This window comes from Schistocerca nitens, chromosome 2 (assembly GCF_023898315.1).
Source record: "Schistocerca nitens isolate TAMUIC-IGC-003100 chromosome 2, iqSchNite1.1, whole genome shotgun sequence".
Lineage (NCBI taxonomy): Eukaryota > Metazoa > Arthropoda > Insecta > Orthoptera > Acrididae > Schistocerca > Schistocerca nitens.
The window spans coordinates 721,289,170-721,311,665 of NC_064615.1; the positions used below are offsets into that span (position 1 = coordinate 721,289,170).

At 43.5% G+C, this 22,496-nt stretch overlaps 1 protein-coding gene across 1 annotated transcript in view; it reads right to left on the reverse strand.

Moving 5' to 3' along the window:
• Positions 1–22,496, reverse strand: part of LOC126235283 (protein phosphatase PHLPP-like protein) — a 405,833-nt gene that overhangs the window by 20,556 nt on the left and 362,781 nt on the right. The window contains exons 11-13 of the mRNA XM_049944008.1: positions 22,254–22,384; positions 21,823–21,963; positions 8,591–8,782 (exon numbers count right to left, since the gene is read on the reverse strand). Of these exons, the coding sequence (XP_049799965.1) occupies positions 8,591–8,782; positions 21,823–21,963; positions 22,254–22,384 (464 nt within the window). The remainder of the gene's footprint in view (positions 1–8,590; positions 8,783–21,822; positions 21,964–22,253; positions 22,385–22,496) is intronic.

The following is a 22,496-nucleotide window of genomic DNA, read 5'->3' on the forward strand; positions in this document are numbered from 1 at the left end:
AATACATGACCATGAAACAAGATCTTGTCACCACCTCCATCTAGATAGAAAGAACAAGGCAAAGACACAAAAAAGTATATTTTATAATGGGATAAAACTGTATAATAAACTACTACAGGAAATTAAAGTAATAAATGAGCCCCTCACTTTCAGAAAAAAGCTTAAAACCTTCTTAGTAAGTAAAAGTTGTTATACTGTAAAAGATTATTTAACATAGATGTAGATTATTAGCAACATATGACATTATCACCAAAATATGGTGTAATTATAAATGTGTGTATGACTAGTTATAAAAACTACACAAAATATCAGAAATCTGTTTCATTGTAAATGTAAATGTGTGCTCATGTATTATAAACTGATGACATCCATACAATATACACTCCAGGAAATGGAAAACAGAACACATTGACACCGGTGTGTCAGACCCACCATACTTGCTCCGGACACTGCGAGAGGGCTGTACAAGCAATGATCACACGCACGGCACAGCGGACACACCAGGAACCACGGTGTTGGCCGTCGAATGGCGCTAGCTGCGCAGCATTTGTGCACCGCCGCCGTCAGTGTCAGCCAGTTTGCCGTGGCATACGGAGCTCCATCGCAGTCTTTAACACTGGTAGCATGCCGCGACAGCGTGGACGTGAACCGTATGTGCAGTTGACGGACTTTGAGCGAGGGCGTATAGTGGGCATGCGGGAGGCTGGGTGGACGTACCGCCGAATTGCTCAACACGTGGGGCGTGAGGTCTCCACAGTACATCGATGTTGTCGCCAGTGGTCGGCGGAAGGTGCACGTGCCCGTCGACCTGGGACCGGACCGCAGCGACGCACGGATGCACGCCAAGACCGTAGGATCCTACGCAGTGCCGTAGGGGACCGCACCGCCACTTCCCAGCAAATTAGGGACACTGTTGCTCCTGGGGTATCGGCGAGGACCATTCGCAACCGTCTCCATGAAGCTGGGCTACGGTCCCGCACACCGTTAGGCCGTCTTCCGCTCACGCCCCAACATCGTGCAGCCCGCCTCCAGTGGTGTCGCGACAGGCGTGAATGGAGGGACGAATGGAGACGTGTCGTCTTCAGCGATGAGAGTCGCTTCTGCCTTGGTGCCAATGATGGTCGTATGCGTGTTTGGCGCCGTGCAGGTGAGCGCCACAATCAGGACTGCATACGACCGAGGCACACAGGGCCAACACCCGGCATCATGGTGTGGGGAGCGATCTCCTACACTGGCCGTACACCACTGGTGATCGTCGAGGGGACACTGAATAGTGCACGGTACATCCAAACCGTCATCGAACCCATCGTTCTACCATTCCTAGACCGGCAAGGGAACTTGCTGTTCCAACAGGACAATGCACGTCCGCATGTATCCCGTGCCACCCAACGTGCTCTAGAAGGTGTAAGTCAACTACCCTGGCCAGCAAGATCTCCGGATCTGTCCCCCATTGAGCATGTTTGGGACTGGATGAAGCGTCGTCTCACGCGGTCTGCACGTCCAGCACGAACGCTGGTCCAACTGAGGCGCCAGGTGGAAATGGCATGGCAAGCCGTTCCACAGGACCACATCCAGCATCTCTACGATCGTCTCCATGGGAGAATAGCAGCCTGCATTGCTGCGAAAGGTGGATATACACTGTACTAGTGCCGACATTGTGCATGCTCTGTTGCCTGTGTCTATGTGCCTGTGGTTCTGTCAGTGTGATCATGTGATGTATCTGACCCCAGGAATGTGTCAATAAAGTTTCCCCTTCCTGGGACAATGAATTCACGGTGTTCTTATTTCAATTTCCAGGAGTGTATATTGTTCCACGGATGAATAAATAAATAAAAAATAAAAGAACATTGATGGTCTCTATGAGGGGGAGGACTTATCTGGTGCTTGATAGAAGAAGAACCTGGCGTTGATAAGGAAGACATACGGGATCCGGTGTTAAGAGTCAAAATTTAAAGTAACTCTGGAAGTCTTGAGATCAAATAAAGCAGAAGGAATAGATAACATTCTTTCAGATCATTGGGGGAAATGGGAACCAAATGACTATACAAGTTGGTGTGCCAAATCTATAGAGACTGGTGATGTGCCTTCAGACTTTCTGAAAAATATCATCCACACAATTCCAAAGATAACATGGGCTTAAGGTGCAAAAACTACTGCAAAATCAGCTTGAACATATCATGCATTCAAGCTGCTGAGAAGAAGAATATACAAAAGAGTGGAAAAGATGAAGAGCAGTTTGGTTTTTAGGAAAGGTAAAGGCAAGAGTGGCAGTTCTGACTTTGTGCTTCATAATGGAAGCAATACTGAAGAGAAATCAAGATATGCTCGTACAATTTGTGGATTCAGAAAAAGTGTTAAACAATATGAAATGGAGCAAGATGTTTGAAATTCTGAGAGAAATAGGAGTAAGCTACAGGGAAGGATGGATGATATACAATATGTACAAGAATCAAGAGAGAACAGTAAGACTGGAAGACCAAGTATGATGTGCTCAAATTAAAAAGAATGTAAGGCAGGGATGCAGTCTTTTGCCCCTACTATTTAATCTATGCATAGAAGCAGCAATTACAGAAATAAAAGAAAGTTCAAGAGTGGGATTAAAATTCAGGGTGAAAGGATATCAATGACAAGATTTAAAGGTGATATTACTATCTTCAGAGAAAGTGAATATGGATTAAGAGTAAAGTAGATAAAGACAAAAGTAATTGGAAGTAATAGAAACAGGAACAGCGAGAAACTTAACATCAAAATTGGTGATCACAAAGTTAGGGAATTCTGCTGCCTTGGAATCAAAATAACCCATGATGGATGGAGCAAGGAGGACTTAAAAACCATACTAGTATAAGCAAAAAGTGCATTCCTGACTAATAGAAGTTTACTGGCCTTAATTTAAGGAATAAATTTCTGAGAATGTACGTTTTGAGCACAGAATTGAATGATAGTGAATCACAGACAATGAGAAAACCAGAGCAGAGGAGAATCAAAGCATCTGAGATGTGGTGCTACAGAAGAATGTTTGAAATTAGGTGTACTGATAAGATAAGGAATGAGGAGATTCTTCACAGATGAAAGGAACATTTTAAAAACACTGACAAGAAGAAGGGACAGGATTAGTGGACATGTTAAGACCTCAGGGAATAAACTCTTTGGAATTAGAGGGTCTGTAGAGGGTGAAAACTGTAGGGGGTACAGGGACTGGAACACATTCAACAAATGATTGAGGAAGTGGGGTGTAAGTGCTACTTTGAAATTATGAGGCTGCCATAGGAGAGGAATTTGGGGGGGGGGGGGGCCTTATGAAACCAGCCAGAAAAATTATGGTTTAAAAAAATTAAAAATAAATAAAAAAGGGGGGATTTGCTCTGTGTAATGTCATCGATGTTATTGTATTTCTCATGCATTATATTTGATCTACACATTGCTTTTCATAATACTACTGGCAACTAATATTTCATTTTTCTGAATCATATGGTTAATATTGATTTCACATTATAAACAAAAAAGATAATAGAAACGCAAAGTCAAGGTATACAAAAATGGTAAAAACAGCTCTTCTTTCCAAAGTACAAGGGTAAATTAATTATTATCCACAATTTAGTTATATTTTCGTTTATTTTGGCAGTATTGTCATTTTGTGTTGATGACACATGCTTTGTTTATTTGTTGTAATATCTTTGCAATTTTCAAGTTGCTAGGTTAGTTTCGTTATCACTGCCATGCTGTTAATCATGGCTGCTCCACTGTCTATTTGCACCAAAGAAGAGCAACATTCAGTGATCCATGTTTTTTGGTCGGAAGGTGTATCAGAGGACAAAATTCATCAAAGACTTTTGGTACAGTACCGGAGCAGTGTTTTGCAACAGCGGAGTGTCTATGAATGGATTGAAAAATTCCAAAATGGTTGCACGAGTGTTACGCACGATGAAGGAGCCAGAGGACCATTTACCGCCACAAATGAAGAAACCATTGAGCATTCGCGTGAAATGATTCTCTTAGACAGACGATTAACTATTGACAAAGTGGCACATCATCTGCAAATTAGCCACAGTTCTGCCTACAAAACCATCCACAACAGAAAAGGGTTTCATAAAGTTTGTGCAAGATGGGTCCCAAAACAACACACATAGTTGCATAAACAAATGCACTTGGACATCTGCAGAAAACATTTGGATCACTATGGTAATGAAGGGGACAATTTCTTAGACGGGATCATTACTAGTGACGAAACAAGGATCCACCATTATGAACTGGAGAGTAAACAGTGGAGTATGGAATGGAAACATTCAAATTCGCCATGCAAGAAAAAGTTCAAGATCCAACTGTCCCCAGGAAAACTGATGCTTACAGTTTTTTGGGACACACAAGGTCCAGTACTGGAACATTATGGGAAAAGGGGCACAACAATAAACAGTGTACGTTACAGTGAGATGCTTACTGTCAGACTAAGTCTACAATTTGAAGCAAACGCCGAAGATTGCTGTCAAAAGGTATTGTGTTGTTGTTGCATGACAATGCCCATCCTCATACTGCTGCAACACTGCTGAAACACTCCAGAAACTCATATTTCAAGTACTGGATCATTCTCCATATAGTCCTGATCTTGCCTCTTCTATCACTTGTTTGGTCCACTCAAACAGGCATTAAGGGGCTGTCGATTTGACTCAGAAGAAGCAATGAAAGAAGCAGTGCATTCCTGGCTCACAGCTCAACCAAGAACCTTCTTTTATGAGGGCATCAGGAAGCTTATACAGCAATGGACGAAGTGCATTGAAACACAAGGAGACCATGTTGAAAAATGATGTTCTTGTAAGTTTCCTATTTGATTACAATAAACTTTTATAACTACTTTGAGGATAATAATTGACTTACCCTTGTACTAAGTCTAAGGTTGCTAATGGAGAAAGATGGGCTGAAAATGTCAAATATTTTACTTCCAGATATAATTATGGAAAGACAAGGCAATAACATTAAGAGAAAGTTATCAAGGTTTCGATGGCTGAGAGAGATGTAATATTCAAAACTGACAGTAAACAGTGGAGTGCACTTTAAGGCGAGTTTTTTTTAATAAATAGTGCAGTATTATGACGAAGAACTGTCAAAGAAGAAAGTAGTAGGAGAGGAAAGTGTATTTACAAATAATAGTAACAGAGTGAGGGCACCATTTGAGAACAGCCTCTCTTTGGGGTCAAACACCAGTAGATGCTAGCAATTTTGGGAAAAAAAAATATTGTTGCTGTTGTTGGGGTCTTCAGTCCAGAGACTGGTTTGATGCAGCTCTCTATGCTACTCTATCCTGTGCAAGCCCCATCATCTCCAAATAACTACTGCAATCTACATCCTTCTAAATCTGCTTAGTGTCTTTCTTGGTCTCCCTCTACAATTTTTACCCTCCATGCTTTTCTCCAGTACTAAATTGGTGATCCCTTGATGCCTCAGAATGTGTCCTACCAACCAAGCCCTTGTTCTAGTCATGTTGTGCCGCAAATTTCTCTTCTCCCCAGTTCTATTCAGTACCTCCTCATTAGTTACAAGATCTATCCATCCAATCTTCAGCATTCTTCTGTAGCATCACATTTTGAAAGCTTTCCATGTTTTACTTCCATGCATGGCTACGCTCCATACAAATACTTTCAGAAAATTCTTCCTGACATTTAAATCTATACTCTATGTTAACAAATTTCTCTTCTTCAGAAATGTTTTCCTTGCCATAGCCAGTCTACATTTTACATCCTCTCTACTGTGGCCATCATCAGTTATTTGGTTCCCCAAATAGCAAAACTCGTTTACTACTTTAAGTGTCTCATTTCCTAATCTAATAACCTCAGCATCACCTGATTTAATTTGGCTAATCCCCTTATCCTCGTTTAGCTTTTGTTGATGTTCATCTTATACCCTCCTTATTTTAAATTAAGATAATTAACCATGAAATGTCTATGTTTTTAACGTATATTTAAAGAATTGTGTACAGCTATGTATAAATACTACCAACTATTCCTTATATTCATTTTCTTGGTATTATCCCAAAGAGTTTGTGGTTACATTCTTTTCTAATGATAGCATACATCACAACTTACGAGGGTTGTTCAATAAGTAATGCCCCACATTTTTTTAAAAAAATCATTAATGTAAATGGACAAACATCCTTGTTGGTGCTTCGCACTTGATGTTAGTTCTGTGCACTGGTGAAGTTTCGAACCATTCTGGAAGATCGTAGAGCAGTAGTACAGTGTCAAAATGGCATCTACATACAACTCACATTACAAGCAGTATGCTGTTAGTGAATTCTTGTGCGCAGAAAAATAAACCATGGTGAACATTGTAACGGAACATATTAAAGGCTTTACTTTAATGAAGTATGCGATCCCTTCCAAATTCAACCAGTTTAACGAGTATTTATGATTATAGAAAAGTTATTGTGTATGTTAACAATGATTGCACAACATGTCTCCATAAACAGTCAACCCATTAAATTATACTGAATAACTGACCCACACAAAAGTTTATATCACTTGATCACTGATACAGCAAATGTCATCATGAAAAACACTAAGTTTATTTTAAATAATTAATATGAAGTACGAAAAATAGTGGCCAACTTGGGTATTTTGGATCTCCTTAAATAAAAATCACCCAGTTGAAACCTATTTGTTCACTAGGAGCGTTTTCACTCAGTATTCACGTAATCAATCCTATTTTAGACGAAAACCTATGTAATTCTTCATAATTCACGTTACTTACTTATTTATGCAAATTAGAGAAGTCAATTGACAAACTTCTAAAAAACTACCTTTTTATAACAAAGAATTATTCTGTCAAGTCAACAAATCTGTCTGTCATTTTAATAACATGTTAAATTATGTCACTCGATGCAAATTAATAACTTTTCTGCACAAATTATGATAACAGATGTATATGTGACTTATAAACTATATCTCTTTTTAGTAGTTCTTTGACAATGTTATAAATACAAGCAGCAAGGAGGGTCGAGAGAGCAGTCGGAGGCAGTCAGGGCAGTCGGAATGTCACTTTGGTGAAGTGTGTTTATGTGTTATTGTTTGGCAAAACAAGGCAAAGAACATGTAAAGGAAGTACTACTTTGTGTTGTGTTATGGTCTTTGGTGGACAGTGGAATTAATATGGCCACTAAAGTAATAAATATTTGATATTTACATATGTGTTGGTTTCGCTCGTTCTTTATCATCAAAAGCACATGAAAAACACGGAACCTCATGTGTTTACCCTAGACAACACAAATTTAGAGCCAGCATCAGCAACGAGACACCGCAGCGATCCAGCAAGCAGCAGCGATTACTACAATACAATATTTTGTAATGGCGCCAACCTAACATCAAGTGCTAACAAGCTCCGTAAATGGGAGTGAAATAGTGCGATTACAGCAATTAGCAAAAGATATCTACGACGACTTTTGGCGGTCCATTTACAACATCCATAAACGTTTGCGTGCACTGTATGGCTATGCTGCAATTGATAGAACAGTTGGGCGATGGTTAAAGAAAGTTACAGCCTAAGGAAATTCAGAAACAGAGCTCCATGATCAGCCATGCTCGGGACGTCATGTCACAGCCACTGCTCCAGACTTGCTGAATAGGGATGCCATTATTTGTGCTGACCAGCACATCACAACTTGATAATTGGCTCTACAGTTGTTGGTCAGCATTGGAAGTGCATCTCCAATGATCAAGACTCTCGGATATTCAAACAGGTGTTCACGATGGGTTCCATGAATGCTCACAGCAGACCACAAGATTCAAAGAAAGGCCATTTCACCTGAATTGTTGGAGCATTTTGAGACTGAAAGAGAGGTCTTTCCATCACGAATCGTTACGGGGGACAATAGCTGGGTGCACCACTTTGTGCCGGAAACAAAAAGGCAAACCTTGGAGTGGCATCTTCCTCATTCACCACAAAAGAAGAAATTCAAGACAATGCCCTCTGCCAGAAAAGTCATGTGACAGTCTTCTGGGATTGTGATGGCATTGTTTTCATGGATGTGATGCCAAGAGGCTCAACCAACCATTCGGAGGCATACATGAAGACTGAATAAACTCGAGAACCATTTCCGATGTGTTCGATTGGACAAGAATCCTTCAGAAATCTTGCTCCAACATGATAATACATGCCAACACAGAAGTCTGAGAACCTAGGAACACATTGCCAAATTGGGTTGGACATCATTGCCTCATCCACCCTACAGTCCAGATCTAGCACCCTCGGATTTCCATCTCTTTGGGCCGCTTTAAGATTCTCTATGGGGAACACACTTTGAAGATGATGAGAGTGTCAGTCATGCAGTGAAAACATGGCTATGCCTACAGGGCAAGAGCTTTTACCTGCAAGAAATGCATGCTCTTCCACAACATTGGCATACGGCCATAGAGCATGATGGAAACTATGTAGAAAAATAAGACATGAACAAGACATGTTGATGTATATTGTCACCAAATTCTGACTCTTAACAACAAATATGTTCTGAGAAAAAAATGTAGGGCATTTCTTATTGAATGACCCTCACAGTTTACAGAGAATTTCAGTTTGTAAGAAGCATTACAGATATCATTTACAAGCTTACCGGTGTGCAGACAACATTGTGTATTTCATATATTCATTTGCAGTTTCTTTAACGGTTCTTTCCTCCAGTAATATTCGTGGCACTGCTTTGGTTAGAATAACTGGTAACTCATTAGTATTTCCTCCATCAAACATTCCAAATAGTCCCTCTGTATTGCAGAATGCCGGTAGTCGAATCTGGCTTATGTAAAGTCTGAAATATATAACATTTCTTATACATGTTCATATATACTTCACCAGCTCATATTAGAAGTGTATGAGCACTAATGTTTGATCAAACCAGTTGCCAGTATTCAAAATGGAAAAACAGTAATACAAGACATTTAAAAATATAAAGGTAAAAATATTCAGAAGCAAGATATAGGCAGTATTGAATATTTTGTTTTACTTAAATCTTTGATTGGCATCAAGCAACATGCTTCTATTGACAAATCTCTTCTACATAATTCAGTCCCTCAATAAGTAAATACAATATCTGTCAACAATCTTATGACACTTTATTTTAAACTATGCAATTGAAGATTTTTTTTACCTTTGTAATGGAAAATTTCGTTTTTAGGTGGTTAAACTAGCTGAAACTATGGGTATTTAAGAGCAGGAACAGAACAGAAACTACCATATCAAATCAATTAGAAAATTTGGAGAGAAAATTTAATTTGTAAGGTCATAAAGGCTTCATCTTTTGTTAAAATATTTATGATCACTACAAATGTCCAGGATGAAAACTGAGTATGTAGTAAATGGAATTGGATACAACCAGGAGACACTGCCCAACTGGCTGAGGGTGTTGACAGTGAATCCACAAAAATCACAGAAAGCCAACAACAGTGGTGGACAGATAATGAAGATAACGAGTTGGGAGAGTGAATCAAATCAAGAGCCTAGATGTAGCAATATCAGGAACCAAACAACAGTGAGTGCATCAAACAGTATGAGATGTAGCAGGAACATGACTGAAGTCTGGGCCCCTGTGCTGCTAGCTTTATAGTGTAGCCACGAGCACCAAAGACTGGCACAGAGGGTGTGGCCCATGAATAGTGCTGAGGCGGTAACAGCAGCACTCACAAATTTTAGGAGTGCCTAATGGCTGTCGTCTACATCCATGTGTTCTGGCAGACTTTCAAAATTGTCAGGCGAGGACACCCAATTCCTGCCTCTCAAAATGGACGCATAAGGACTGAAGTTCGCTGGATGATGTTTTGCAAGGTGAACCAGAGGCACAATTGGTGTTCTGATGGAGGAGCCCGACAGCTGGGAGATGGAACGTCTGATGTTGGGCAATTTGCTGGAGAATGGTGGTATGGAAATGGATGGCTGGTGTGGTGAGATCTCTACCTCCATTCCTGCACCCACATGAACTGCTGGCTGTGCCCTGGAGTGCAAATTGTACCTGTGTAGTTGTGGGATTTGCAGGGGTGGACACTCCAACTCTGAGTGAACCATTGATGTTGGTGGAGCCAGTAGTTGGGGGGCAGAGTTGGTTGGTGTGCCAAATCCATTTGACATGGTGGCAACTCAAAGTTTTAAAAAACAAAAATCCCTTGGAATTCCAGGTGTGAGGAGGAACAGTGTTTAAAGAATCTCCTAATAAATTAATGGTGAGCTGGGTGGGGGTGGGGGAAGAGGCAGCCACTCAGCTGAGCTATATACCAGCACTAAACATTAGTTTAACCACAGTTTTTGAACATCAATAATTATGGAATAATATTCATGGAATTAACACACATTGAAATGTATAGTTTTTTAAAATTTGTGATTTATAAAACTCAACAAATTCAGTTTCAATGTTAGTTTAAAAATGCAGGACCCTGTGATTTTATGAAATTCCCTGAGATTTCCATGATTTTTCCAGGTACAATGTAATTCCCTGAGAATTCCAGGTTTTTCAGGTTTTCCAGAATAATTTTCATCCTGTTGGAGTGTCAGCTGTCATAAGGCACCACTCATGTGTGGTCACCATCATAGCTGACATCCATGAAAGTTTTACTCCATATGAACATCCTCAAACAGCTGAACCTGAGGTATCATCAAGCATGTCAGATGTGAGGTTTTGGGGGCTGTGGTGCCAGGAGTACACAGCTGTCATCCATGGAGGAGCTTCACTGGGCTGTGGTCCTGGACAAGGTGGTTCTGTAGGTTCTCTGGTGGTGGATGTGTCCATTGCTGTCAACATTTGTTATAATGTTCACACCTTCTGCTCCACTTCACTATTACAGGATGAGTGAAAAATGGGCTAAGCTGGAGTGTACATGGTTAACTGTTCCAGGTACCTCTGGAAGATTGATAGGGCAGAAGAGATTGCAAAGGGCAAACATTTGTATTTATACAAACCAAAGGGTGTAATGATGACCATAACATGATTCCTCATCTAGTGGGCTCTGTAAATAAGCGCGAACAAGGTCTGTTTTAGAAAAATATTCACCACCGACAAGTTTTAGGAGGAGGTCCCCTGGCCATGCAGGGGGTGCGTTTCCGTGAGTGCATGGGCATTGAGTGTCGATCCAAAATCTCCACAGGTGTGGAGGGAGCCATTTGGCTTCTTAACCACTACCAGGGGTGTGCCCCAAGCACTCTAGTTCAAGCTTAATGGCTGTCTGTTGGGAGACCAGGAGTGGATGTGCCAAAAAGAAACAGGCACAGCATCTCGAGATTCAGAAATATGCACCTTGAAACTGGTGGCGCACCCTAGGACAGCTTGGAATAGACACACAAAAGAGGCACAAAGATCATCAAGCTCCTGGAAGGAAAACATGCCTGAGATGACCTGAACTCCATCCACAATGGAGAAACCAAAAGGGAGAAGATAGCCAGGCTGAAAACATTGCCAACTGGGTGATTACTGACAACGAACGGCATTACGGCCATGTAACCTTCTTGTATGCTATCGTAGTTATGAACTGACCTCTGAGACGAACTTAGCTGTCACCATATACAACCAACTTTCAGGAGGGCAAGGCCAATGCTGAGTAACCCAGATGAGCATATGTTGGGAGGTTCGTTGGGGAAACTGTTGCTCCCATGGCTACAGTGGAAACAAATGTTCCTATGTGCACTTGTGAGGTTAATACACAACTTGGTGGTAGGAGGACTGCCCTAGGGAACAATGGCGTGGAGATGAAGCACCATACATTGATACAAGTATGGAGTGGGATTTGACTGTCCCAATGCTTGATGGCAGACAGTCTGGAGATGCTCTATCCTTTCCACAATGGATGCTGTGTGCCCAGCAATCTGGACAGTCTGCACATTGATGCATCATGAAACAGCCAGGCCAGGAGAAGATGGGAGACCCTGTTGCATACACTGATGTGGTGTGACTGGCTGCTCAGAGGCGATTGACACATCTGTAAGCGACAAGTCATGACATTGCTGGTGGGACAAGGACTTCACATGCTTGGTGGTGATGGAAATTCTTCTACCTGGGGATGAACCATAAAGCGTTCATTTGCTGCTAATGCATTCTCGAAAAGGTGTGCAATTTTCAAAATACTGTCCAAGGAATGATTGTCTAGCTTGAGGGCTGCATTACATGCTTCTGAATCAGGCACCAATCGGACCACTGTGTCTTGATCAAGGAATCTGGATATGATATTTTGCAAGATGGGTTTGCACAACTGAAATCACAATATCGGCTCAGCCCTTGCAAATCTGTCACCCATGAGTGATATGACTGACTCGGTTACTTTTGGTATTGATTGGACTCAAGGTGTGACATGACCACTTGGAATTGTTGTGAATAATAGTTCTTCAACAACAAATACATCTCCCTGAATGTGAGTGCAACTGGATTAAAGAGGAGAACCAACTTCTTTAGCAAGAAAAATGTCTCCAGGGAAGTCCACAAAAGCAGGAGAAATTGTTGAAGAGCGTCATCAGAAAAGTAAAAATGACCCACATGCTGTTTCAGCTGCTGCAAATATATGCCTCAATCTTCTTTGGTCTTATTCAAAGGCAGAAACAGGGGTGCACAGGACTCTGCCTGGGAAGCAACCAGCCTGAGTGGGTTGTGAACCCCAACGCTGCATGCATTATGACGAAAGTAGAATTTCCTGGCACAACAAGTCAATTTTCTGCTGCAACAGCTGTTGCAATTGCTGCTGCAGGAGAAGCTGTTGCTGGTGCTGTTCTACAAATTGCACAAGTTTTGCCTCCATAAGACACTGCTAACCTTTCCCCTTGTCATCAATCACACTAACTGTAATTGGATGCAACCAGAAGGTGCTGGCCGACTGCATCAACAGTGAGTTGCTGAAAATGATGGAAAGATGACAACAGCGATGGATGGACAATGAAGGCAACATGGAGAATGAGAAGTCCAGAGAGTGAACCAAATAAAGAGTCTGGGCATAACAGTATCACGAACCAAACAATGGTAAGTGCAATGTACTCATACAATATGAGAGCGCAGTTGGAATGTTCCTGAGGTTCAAGCCACTGCACTGCTAGTTTTACAGTGTGGCTGCGAGCACCGATAGGCTGACGTAGGGGGTGTGGCTCGCAAGTTTGGGCAGTGACAGTAGCGCTTGCAAATTTTAGGAGCACTGCCTAGGTGCTGTCATCTTGGGCCATGCATTCTGGTGGTCTTTCAAAATCATTGGGCTGGCATACCAGAGAGTAGTTGTTGTCTAAAATTACTGAAATTATGAATTTGTAAAAAGAGAGATCCTTAATTTTTGATGATTGAGCATATTGATAAATTTAGTATCCCTTATGGTGGACAGTGAGATGGATGCAGAGGATTTGGCATGGGTATCATAGCAGAATAGAACAGAACGTTGTCATGAAAGGTGAGTACAAAGAGTGGCACGGGCAGTGCCCTTAGCACAAAGAGTGACATGGGCATTGCCACTGACCCAGGGGTTTACCTGTTGGTTGGAACTGGCCATGCAGGCAGTCATAACACTGATTTCAACACCTACAGACCCAGCTTTAGCTTTGCATAGTGCTATGTTCCACATGCTCTGATGTCAATCACTTGTGCTGATCGTGTTGTGTGTTTCTTTGTGCTCATTCTCTAAATGGTATTTGGTATCTATGTTCCCCATAAATTTGAGTTCAGCTCCCCAACTTGTAGTTGAGCCACTATCGGCTAGCATAGTTACATTCGTACTGACAGTGACAAGTACATTATCGTAACTGTGTTGATAGTGGCCCAGGCCCTGGAAGAGGAGCTCGCTTCCCTGCTGTCCCTGTTGTAGTCCAGCAGTGTGAGTTTATATTAAATCATTCAGAAGTTGAAGCCCTCTACTGGCCCTGAGAAACTTACGTTTGATGAATTTTGTCAGTTGCTCATGCAGTATTTTGGTTATCCAACACATGTGACAGTGCCACAGTTGCAGTTTGACCAGCACCAAAAGCACCCTGGGCAATCATATGCTGTGTTGATAGTTGACCCACAAGGTCTCTTGTGCAAGAGTCATTTTGAGTGTCTCAATTTGCTACCTTATAAGCGGACTCAGTGATTTGGGAAGTTTCACGTGGTTGTTCAAGACTGAAGTGAAGAAGTCTGTGTCTACCTCATACTGCGACAATGCCTTATGAGTTACCTGAATATGTACCAGGTGATGTTGGCCAACCATGTAGTATGGTGGAGCATTTCAATGGGTGCCAATCATGGGGTCTTTTGAATTTGTTGCACCCACAGTTGCATGCCTCAGATCATTGTCATTCATCATGTTTTTATCACAGGACTGTTATGTATGCCCAGTCTTTCAGCTGGCAGCTGGGGTGGCTGCTTGATGTTGTGGAGGGCCACAAAAGTAGGCAGTTGTTTGTGATGGATGTCAGTTGGGAGCAGCTGATCTGTCATTCTAATCATTTGTGGCTGAGAGGCTGTGACCTGCTGGACCTATGATGGTTGGTTGGGTTAAAAAGGGGGGGGGGGGGGGGGGGAGAGAAAAGGACCAAACTGCTTGGTCATCGGTTCCTTGTTTCTATTAAAACAAATCAACAAGGGAAAGAAAAAATTAACAAGACATACAGCACGATACAGACAGGAAGGAAAAACCACAAGAACGACAGAAGGGCAACAAACACTACAAGGGCCAAAATAGGACACAAAAACCACAGCTAGAGAAGCAAGAAAAAGGTAGAAGAGATTAAAACAAGAGAGCAGATAACGATGGCTGGCTGATCATGAGAATAAAAAGGATAAGCCAACCACTCTGCAACACATTAAAATCTCCAGCCTAAAAGCAGTAGGGGAGAGAAAACAGAGGGACAAAGGACAATTGGTAAAACTTAGATAGAAGGATATACCCCCCCCCCCCCCATAAAATGTAAAACTAAAACAGCCAATAAGGTGTTGCTGCTAAAATTTACTGTAACGAGTCCATTAAATGAAGGTTATTACGTAGGGCAGTCACAGAAGGATGCTTAAAATTATATGGGCCACTGTCAACCAGGTGCTGCACCGACACTGAGGTGGGTCTTCACAGTGCAGGAGGTAGCTGTGGGTCACCCAAGCATGCCCAATGCGGAGCCAGCATGGAGGTGTATGTGAATGGACCTCGAGTAGAGGTGGTAAAGGGAAGGACTTCAGTTCAGACAGAAGGGATTGGATGCGAACTGCAATTCCCTGTGAGAGGCCCGCATGCCGCATGGAGGACTTCCACACATTCATAGTCTCCTTAATGGCATGCAGAGTGTTGTGGATACTGAGATTATGCCATTACGTCTCCAAAAGCTGAAAAACCTAGTGTTGTAATACTGAAAGCAGGTCAGTTACAGGGATGCTGATCTCCAGAAGCAGTTTCCGTGTAGCCTGTTTGGCCAGCCTGTCAGCAAGTTCATTGCCTGGGATTCTGATTTGACCTGGGGTCCAGACAAACACCACTGAACGACTGGACCGTTCCAGGGCGTAGATGGACTCCTGGATGGTCACTACCCAAGGATGGCAAGGGTAGCACTGGTCAATAGCTTGTAGGCTGCTCAAGGGTTCAGTACAGAGGAGAAACAACTCGCCAGGGCGTAAGTGGATGTGCTCAAGAGCACAAGATATGGCTGCCAGCTCTGCAGTGAAAACATTGCAGCCATCTGGCAAGGAGTGCTGTTGAGTATGCCCTCTGTGAACACAGGTGAAGCCAACGTGACCATAAGCCATCGAGCTGTTAATGTAAACCGCTTCAGCAGAAAAAGCTCCAGAAAAAGCTTCGGCTTGGGTTTACACCATGGAGGTGTATGTGAATGGACCTTGAGTAGAGGTGGTAAAGGGAAGGACTTCAGTTCAGACAGAAGGGATTGGATGCGAACTGCAATTGTAAGCCCTGACCCGGGCCACCGAGGCGTGAGATGAAGCACCGTGGTTGGGAAAAGGAGACAGTAATTTGGATGCTCAGGAGAGCTACAAATGAGTGCAACGTAACTAATGAGCAGTTGTGCATGTCTGATCTGCAATGGAGGGACTCCAGCCTCCACCAGTTTGCTGATCACCAGACTCAACCTAAAAGCTCCTGTCACAAGTCAAACTCCACAGGGGTGCACTGGGGGGCAAATAAACACAATGTTGAGGGCGTCGCTAAACCATAAACCACACTCTCATAGTCAAGGTGCAATTGAACAAGGGCTTTGTAGAACTACAGCAGCATAGAACAGTCTGCACCCCAGTTGGTGCTGCTCAGGCAGTGGAGGGCATTGAGGTGCTGCCAGCACTTCCACTCAAGCTGACGAAGATGAGGAAGCCAAGTCAATTGAGTGTTGAAAACCAGTCCTAAGAACTGATATGTCTCCACTACTGTGAGTGGATTGTCTTTAAGGTAAAGTTCTGGTTCCGGATGAATGGTAAAATGCTGACAGAATTGCAGGACACATGACTCCGTGGCTGAAAACTGGAAGCTGTGGGCTAAAGCCCATGAATGCGCCTTGTGGGAAGGCTCCCTGTAGGTGACGCTTAGCAACGCCAGTATTGGAGGAGCAGTACGAAATGCAGAAGTCGTCTGCATACAGAGAAGGTGAGACCGACGGCCTGACAGCTGCTGCTAGACCGTTAATGGCCACTAAAAATAGAGAGACACTCAATACAGAGCCCTGTGGGACTCCATTCTCCTGGACACAGGGAAGCTATGAGAGGCACCAACTAGGCCACGGAAAGTACGGAGCAACAGGAAGTGTTGGATAAAAATTGGGAGCGGGCCCCGGAGACACAACTCATATAAAGTGGCAAGGATATGATGTCGCCAGGTTGTGCCATAAGCTTTCCATAAATCAAAAAAGACGGCAACCAGGTGTTGGCACATGGAAAAGGCTGTTCAGATGGCAGACTCAAGTGACACAAGATTATCAGTGATAGAGCAACCCTGGTAGAAACAGTCCTGGCATGGAGCCTGTAGGCGCCATCACTCCAGGAGCCAACACAACTGCCGACTTACCATGCATTCTAGCAGATTACAAAGAACATTGGTAAGGCTGATGGGCCAATAGCTATTCACATCAAGCGGATTTTTACCAGATTTGAGCACTAGGATGATGGTGCTCTCCCACCATTGCGATGGAAAGATGCCATCGCACCACATCTGGTTGAAGATGATGAGGTGATGTTGCTTGTAGTCTGACGAGAGATGTTTAATCATCTGACTGTGGATTCAATCTGACCCAGGACTGGCATCGCGGCAATGTGCAAGGGCACTGAGGAGCTCCCACACTGTAAATGGAGCGTTATAGGGTTCACTGTGCTGTTCAGTGAATGAGGAGGCTTTCCCTTCCATCCGCCGTTTGAGGGTGCGAAAGGCTGCGGGGTATTTTTCAGACGCAGTGGCTCAATCATAGTGCTCAGCAAAGTGCTCAGCAATTGCGTTTGCGTCGGTACATAACACACCATTGATGTTAATGCCAGTGACATCTGTCGGGCTCTGGTACCCAAAAACACGTCTCAACTTTGTCCAGACTTGGGAGGATGATGTATGGCACCCAATGGTCAAGGCGTACTTCTCCCAACACTCCTGTTTCCATCTTTTTATAAGCTGGGTGCGGGCACGGAGTCGTTTAAAAAGCTATTAGGTGCTCCAGGGAAGGGCGCCGCTTATGTCACTGTAGAGGCCGCCTACACTCTTTAATGGCCTCAGCAAGTTCTGGCGACCATCAAGGTACTGTCTTTTGCCGGGGGCACCCTAAGGAACAAGGGGTCGCATTTTCCATCACAGACACGATCATCCTGGTGACTTGCTCAACCACCACATTGAATGTTACCATATGGGGGAGATACAACGATGACAGCAGAGGTGAAAGCTTCCCAGTCTGCCTTGTTTGAAGCCCATCTGGGTTGGCGTCCATGGGCATGATGCTGGGGGAGTGACAGGAAGATGGGAAAGTGGTCACTACCACACAAGTCATCGTGGGCTCTCCAGTGGGCAGATGGAAGAAGTGCTGGGATGCAATGTGATAAATCAGTGGCTGAGTAAGTACCATGAGCCACACTGAAATGTATGGGGGCCCCCAGTATTTAAGAGACAGAGGTCAAGTTGAAACAGTAAATTCTTGACCTCTCTACTTCAGCAATGGTGTCACCCCACAAGGGATTATGGGCGTTAAAATGTCCCAAAAGTGGAACAGGTTTATGGAGTTCATGAATCAGTGCAGCCAATACATTCAGGATAGAGCACCATCTGGAGCAAAATATACATTGCAGTTACAGTTATTTCCTCTGTTGTCCTTATCCTGGCAGCCACAGCTTCAAGAGGAGTTTGAAGGGGCACAGGTTCACTACATACTAAGTTCAGGACAGAGACGCAAACTCCTCCTGACATTCTATTATATTCCATGTGGTTCTTGTAATATCCCCTATAGCCATGGAGGGCAGGGGACCACATTGCTGGGAACCAGGTTTCCTGGAGGGCAATGCGGAAAGCAGGTGTAAAGCTTAACAGTTGCCTTAGCTCCACAGCCAGGTGGTGGAAAAAGCAACAGCAATTCCGCTGGAGCAAGGTGTGAAGTGTGCAAGGAGGCAGGGTACACCTCAGGGTCACCTGCTGCCACGGATTGAGTATTTATATCCATTCCTATACTGGATGAGGCATCAGTGAGGTCCAGGTCCTTGTGGGACACTTGTCCTTGTGGGACCTCAACCTCAAATGCAGAACTGGTAGGGAGTGGTTGTGTTGGGGCCACTGGAGGATCCTGTTTCTTAGCAGACTTCGTCTTGGTTTACTTGCCCTTTCGCTTCTCTTTAGGGGCTTGCTGGGAGGACTTCTCCGAAGTAGCTTCAGTCACAGAGGAAGACCATGAAGCTCTTCGTCCAGCAGCTTTTGGCTCCTTTAGCCACTGATGAGTGTCCGCTGTGGCATTAGTGGAGACCTTGGAGCCAGAGGAGGCTGTTGCTTCTCCAGCTGGGGGGGAGGGGAGGAGGGGACAGATTTCCCCTGTGTTGGGGGGGGGGGGGGAGGTGCTTTGGGAGATTTGCCCTCTACCACCAAGGGGGCAGATGTATTCTGGTGGCCCGGAGGGCCCACTGTTCGTGGCACAGTGTGTGGTACTACTGGCACTTGTGACGGCGATGTTGGAATAGCTGCAGCATATGTGGATGTCAACCAAAAGGGGTGTAATCGTTCAAATTTACGTTTAGCCTCATGGTAAGTCAACTGGTCCAGTGTCTTGTACTCCATGATTTTCTGCTCCTTTGGAGTACTGTGCAGTCTTGCAAGCAGGGTGAGTGGTGCTCTCCACAGTTGATACAAGTGGGAGGAGGTGCACATGAAGTATCTGGATGCAGTGGACATCTGCAGTTTCGACATGTGGTGCTGGAAGTGCAGCAGGAAGACATGTGCCTGAATTTCCAGCACTTAAAGCACCGCATAGGGGGAGGGACGTATGGTTTAATGTCACAGTGGTAGACCATCACCTTGACCTTTTCAGGCAATGAATCACCCTCAAAGGCCAAGATGAAGGCACTAGTAGCAACCATGTTGTCTTTGGGTCTCCTGTAAATGTGATGGATGAAATGCACACCCCACCATTCTAAATTGGCGTGGAGCTCATCGTCAGACTGCAAGAGGAGGTCACGATGGAAAATAATCCCCTGGACAATGTTGAGGCTTTTATGGGGAGTGACAGAAACAGGAATATCACCCAGCTGGTCACAGGCCCAGGATTGGGCTGGGGATGCTGTCTGAAACAAGGCTGCGGTCTCCAACCATTCTACTACAGACTAAATACCGAGGCAAATATGGCTCTCTTCTTTCTGTAGCCCTATGATCTTCCCAAGGTGTAGCATGGGAGGGAAACAATTTAGGCTCATGCCTGTCAGCATTGTATTCCATCTTGCCCTTCTTAGAGACTGCTGGTGCCATTCGGTCAACAAAAGAGATAACTTCATCCGCTTCACTGCGGGTCATCCACCCTGATGCCATCCACTCTGATCAGGGGCTCTCCCCACGTGCACCACCCAGCCACAGCAAAGGCCACCTGGCATGATGACCGTTGGTGGTAGTCTGGATGCCCCATGAAGACGGGCATCTACTCCTTGGCATATGTGGAAGTTTACAGCTCAGGCATCAGAATTCAATCCCCTTGTTGTCAGAGGGCTACCACCATATGGGTACATGACAACCCCACCACAACTGACTGGCTACCATGCTGAATATTGGGCACAGAGAAATTCGATACTGTCATGGGGGCGAAAGAGGGCAAGAAACAATGGAAGAAGATGGCATACCCCTGAGAGCGTCCTTGCCTAAATAGTTGAATTCAGGTGGAGATGCAAAGCCATGAGGAGAAGAGATTCAGGAGATCAAATCTAAAGGCACTAGGGATAACTCATGCACCACATAAGGTGTCCTTCCCCGTACGGCCCACACTTCTGTAGAATTTGGAAAGTGGCTTGTCAAACCATAAACTGGGACCTGAACTTATAGGGCTGAAAAGTGTGAGACTCCTTTTAGTTGCCTCTTATGACAGGCCAGAATATCATGGACCTATTCTAACCCCTGGACCCAGAGGGAGGAAGGGGGGGGGGGGGATACCTATGATACCACCATCTCCAAGCCAGCTGGGTGACAGGGTTGGTTTCTGATGATGTTCAGGTGGATGGCTCCCAACTGCATAGTATGCTCCCCCACTGCTGCCTCCAGTGTATTCTTTGGCATCGTACCTTCAATCATGGAATAGGGTGCCAGCAGGGCTAGCTCCTGTGCCTTACACAGTGGAACTCATGGAATTGAAATAAGTACCCTCTTTTTCATGCTCACCAGTTGCCAAGTACTCACCCCTGCCCATGTCAGCGGGCCAAGCATTACCGCAACCTCCCCAGTCTGCCGTGCTTCCGGTGAAGCAAGCTGTGTCAGCATTGTCTTCTTCGGTGGTTGAATTCATTGCTGGAATTGCAACAGTGATTACAGCACAAACTGGGCCATTTTCAGCCCTATGTGGCCTATTCAGGGAGGAGAAATCTAGTATCCTTGCCAGTGGACACTGGGATGAATGCAAAGTAGCTGGCGTGGGCATCACAGCAGAATAATACAGAATGCTGTCATGGAGGGTGTGTACAGAGAATGGCATAGACAGATGCAGTGACCCAGGTGTTTACATGCTGCTCGCAATAGGCCTGGCTGGGAAGTTCTAATGGTGATTTCAATACCCACAGCCATAGCTGTGCCTCATTGTCGGTTGGTCATGGTGGTTCCATGTTGTGTTTTTCTTTGTGCTCATTCTCTACATAGTGTTAGGACTCTCTGCTCCCCTGTAGATTAACTTACATGTTGAGATTCAGTACCTCATCTGGGCTTCAGCTCCCTGGCTTGTAGTTGAGCATTTGTTAGACAGCATAGTTGCATTTGTGCCAACAGTGATGGTTCCACGGTGTTGTCATACCTATACTGATACTAAAATAAGTAATCATCTTATTTAATTTTAACTTTTGAAAACACCAATGGAAAATTAAGAAAATAGATATTTATTTAAGGTAGACAAGAACAGGGCTGATAATTAGCACTCTACTGTGGGATATGTAGTTGTGAAAGAGATATTCAGAAAAGAGGAGATGCCAAAGTGAGAGAATAATAATATTAAGCATACCAGTAACTGATATCACATCTTTCTTATTTATATTAAGCTTTATTGGTGGAAGTATTGTTTCTAATGAGTAAAATCCTTAGCAAAGTATTTGAGTACAGAAAATACAAAACTGGTATGGATGTCATGTAATGGAAATTAAATGTAAAGAGAATATGACCCAGGATTCAAAAAATAACTTTCACCTTTGGAAAACCCCAGGAATTTAAATTATTTAAAATTGAATGATGTTACCTTTCTCGACTCCCTGCTGCTTCAGAGAAACCTATTTTCCACGGAGGATCGAGTTCTCCATTCCCTTCATTATAGGGAGTGGAGGGAAGACTAGTTCTGTTGTGTCCAGACACATCAACAAGACTCATTGGCCTCTGAGTCCTAAAAAGGTATAAAACCTAGTTTGAATTTAAATATTTCATTCCACTAAATAAAATAAAAATATGTAATACTTGAAATCTTTTTTCTGTAGAACATAATGCATCATAAAATCAAGCTATGAGAAACCAACAGTGTTAATTTATAAATTAATATTTGTTTCTATTTTAAATATACAGTTTTAGTAATAAACAGTAGTGCTACTTGCTCTTTTAATGAGAATTATATAATGCAAAGAGCATTACTTTATTGTAAATCATTTTTAATTTTGTTATTGATGGAAGAGATCATACCTGTACACTTGAAACTGACGTGGATCTACGTAAAGCCTGGAATTACACGAGAGATCCAAAAACTGCAGCTGGTTTGGGACTAGTGTTGCTAGATTTATTCTGTCAAGTTGATTGTGTGCCAAATCCAAAACCTGAGGAAAGCACATTGTATGCTGTACAGCTCTGAACAAATAATTATATTATGAAAATACTGTGGGTCCAAATGGTAAAAATATTATCACTGTATCTCATTCACATGTTTAA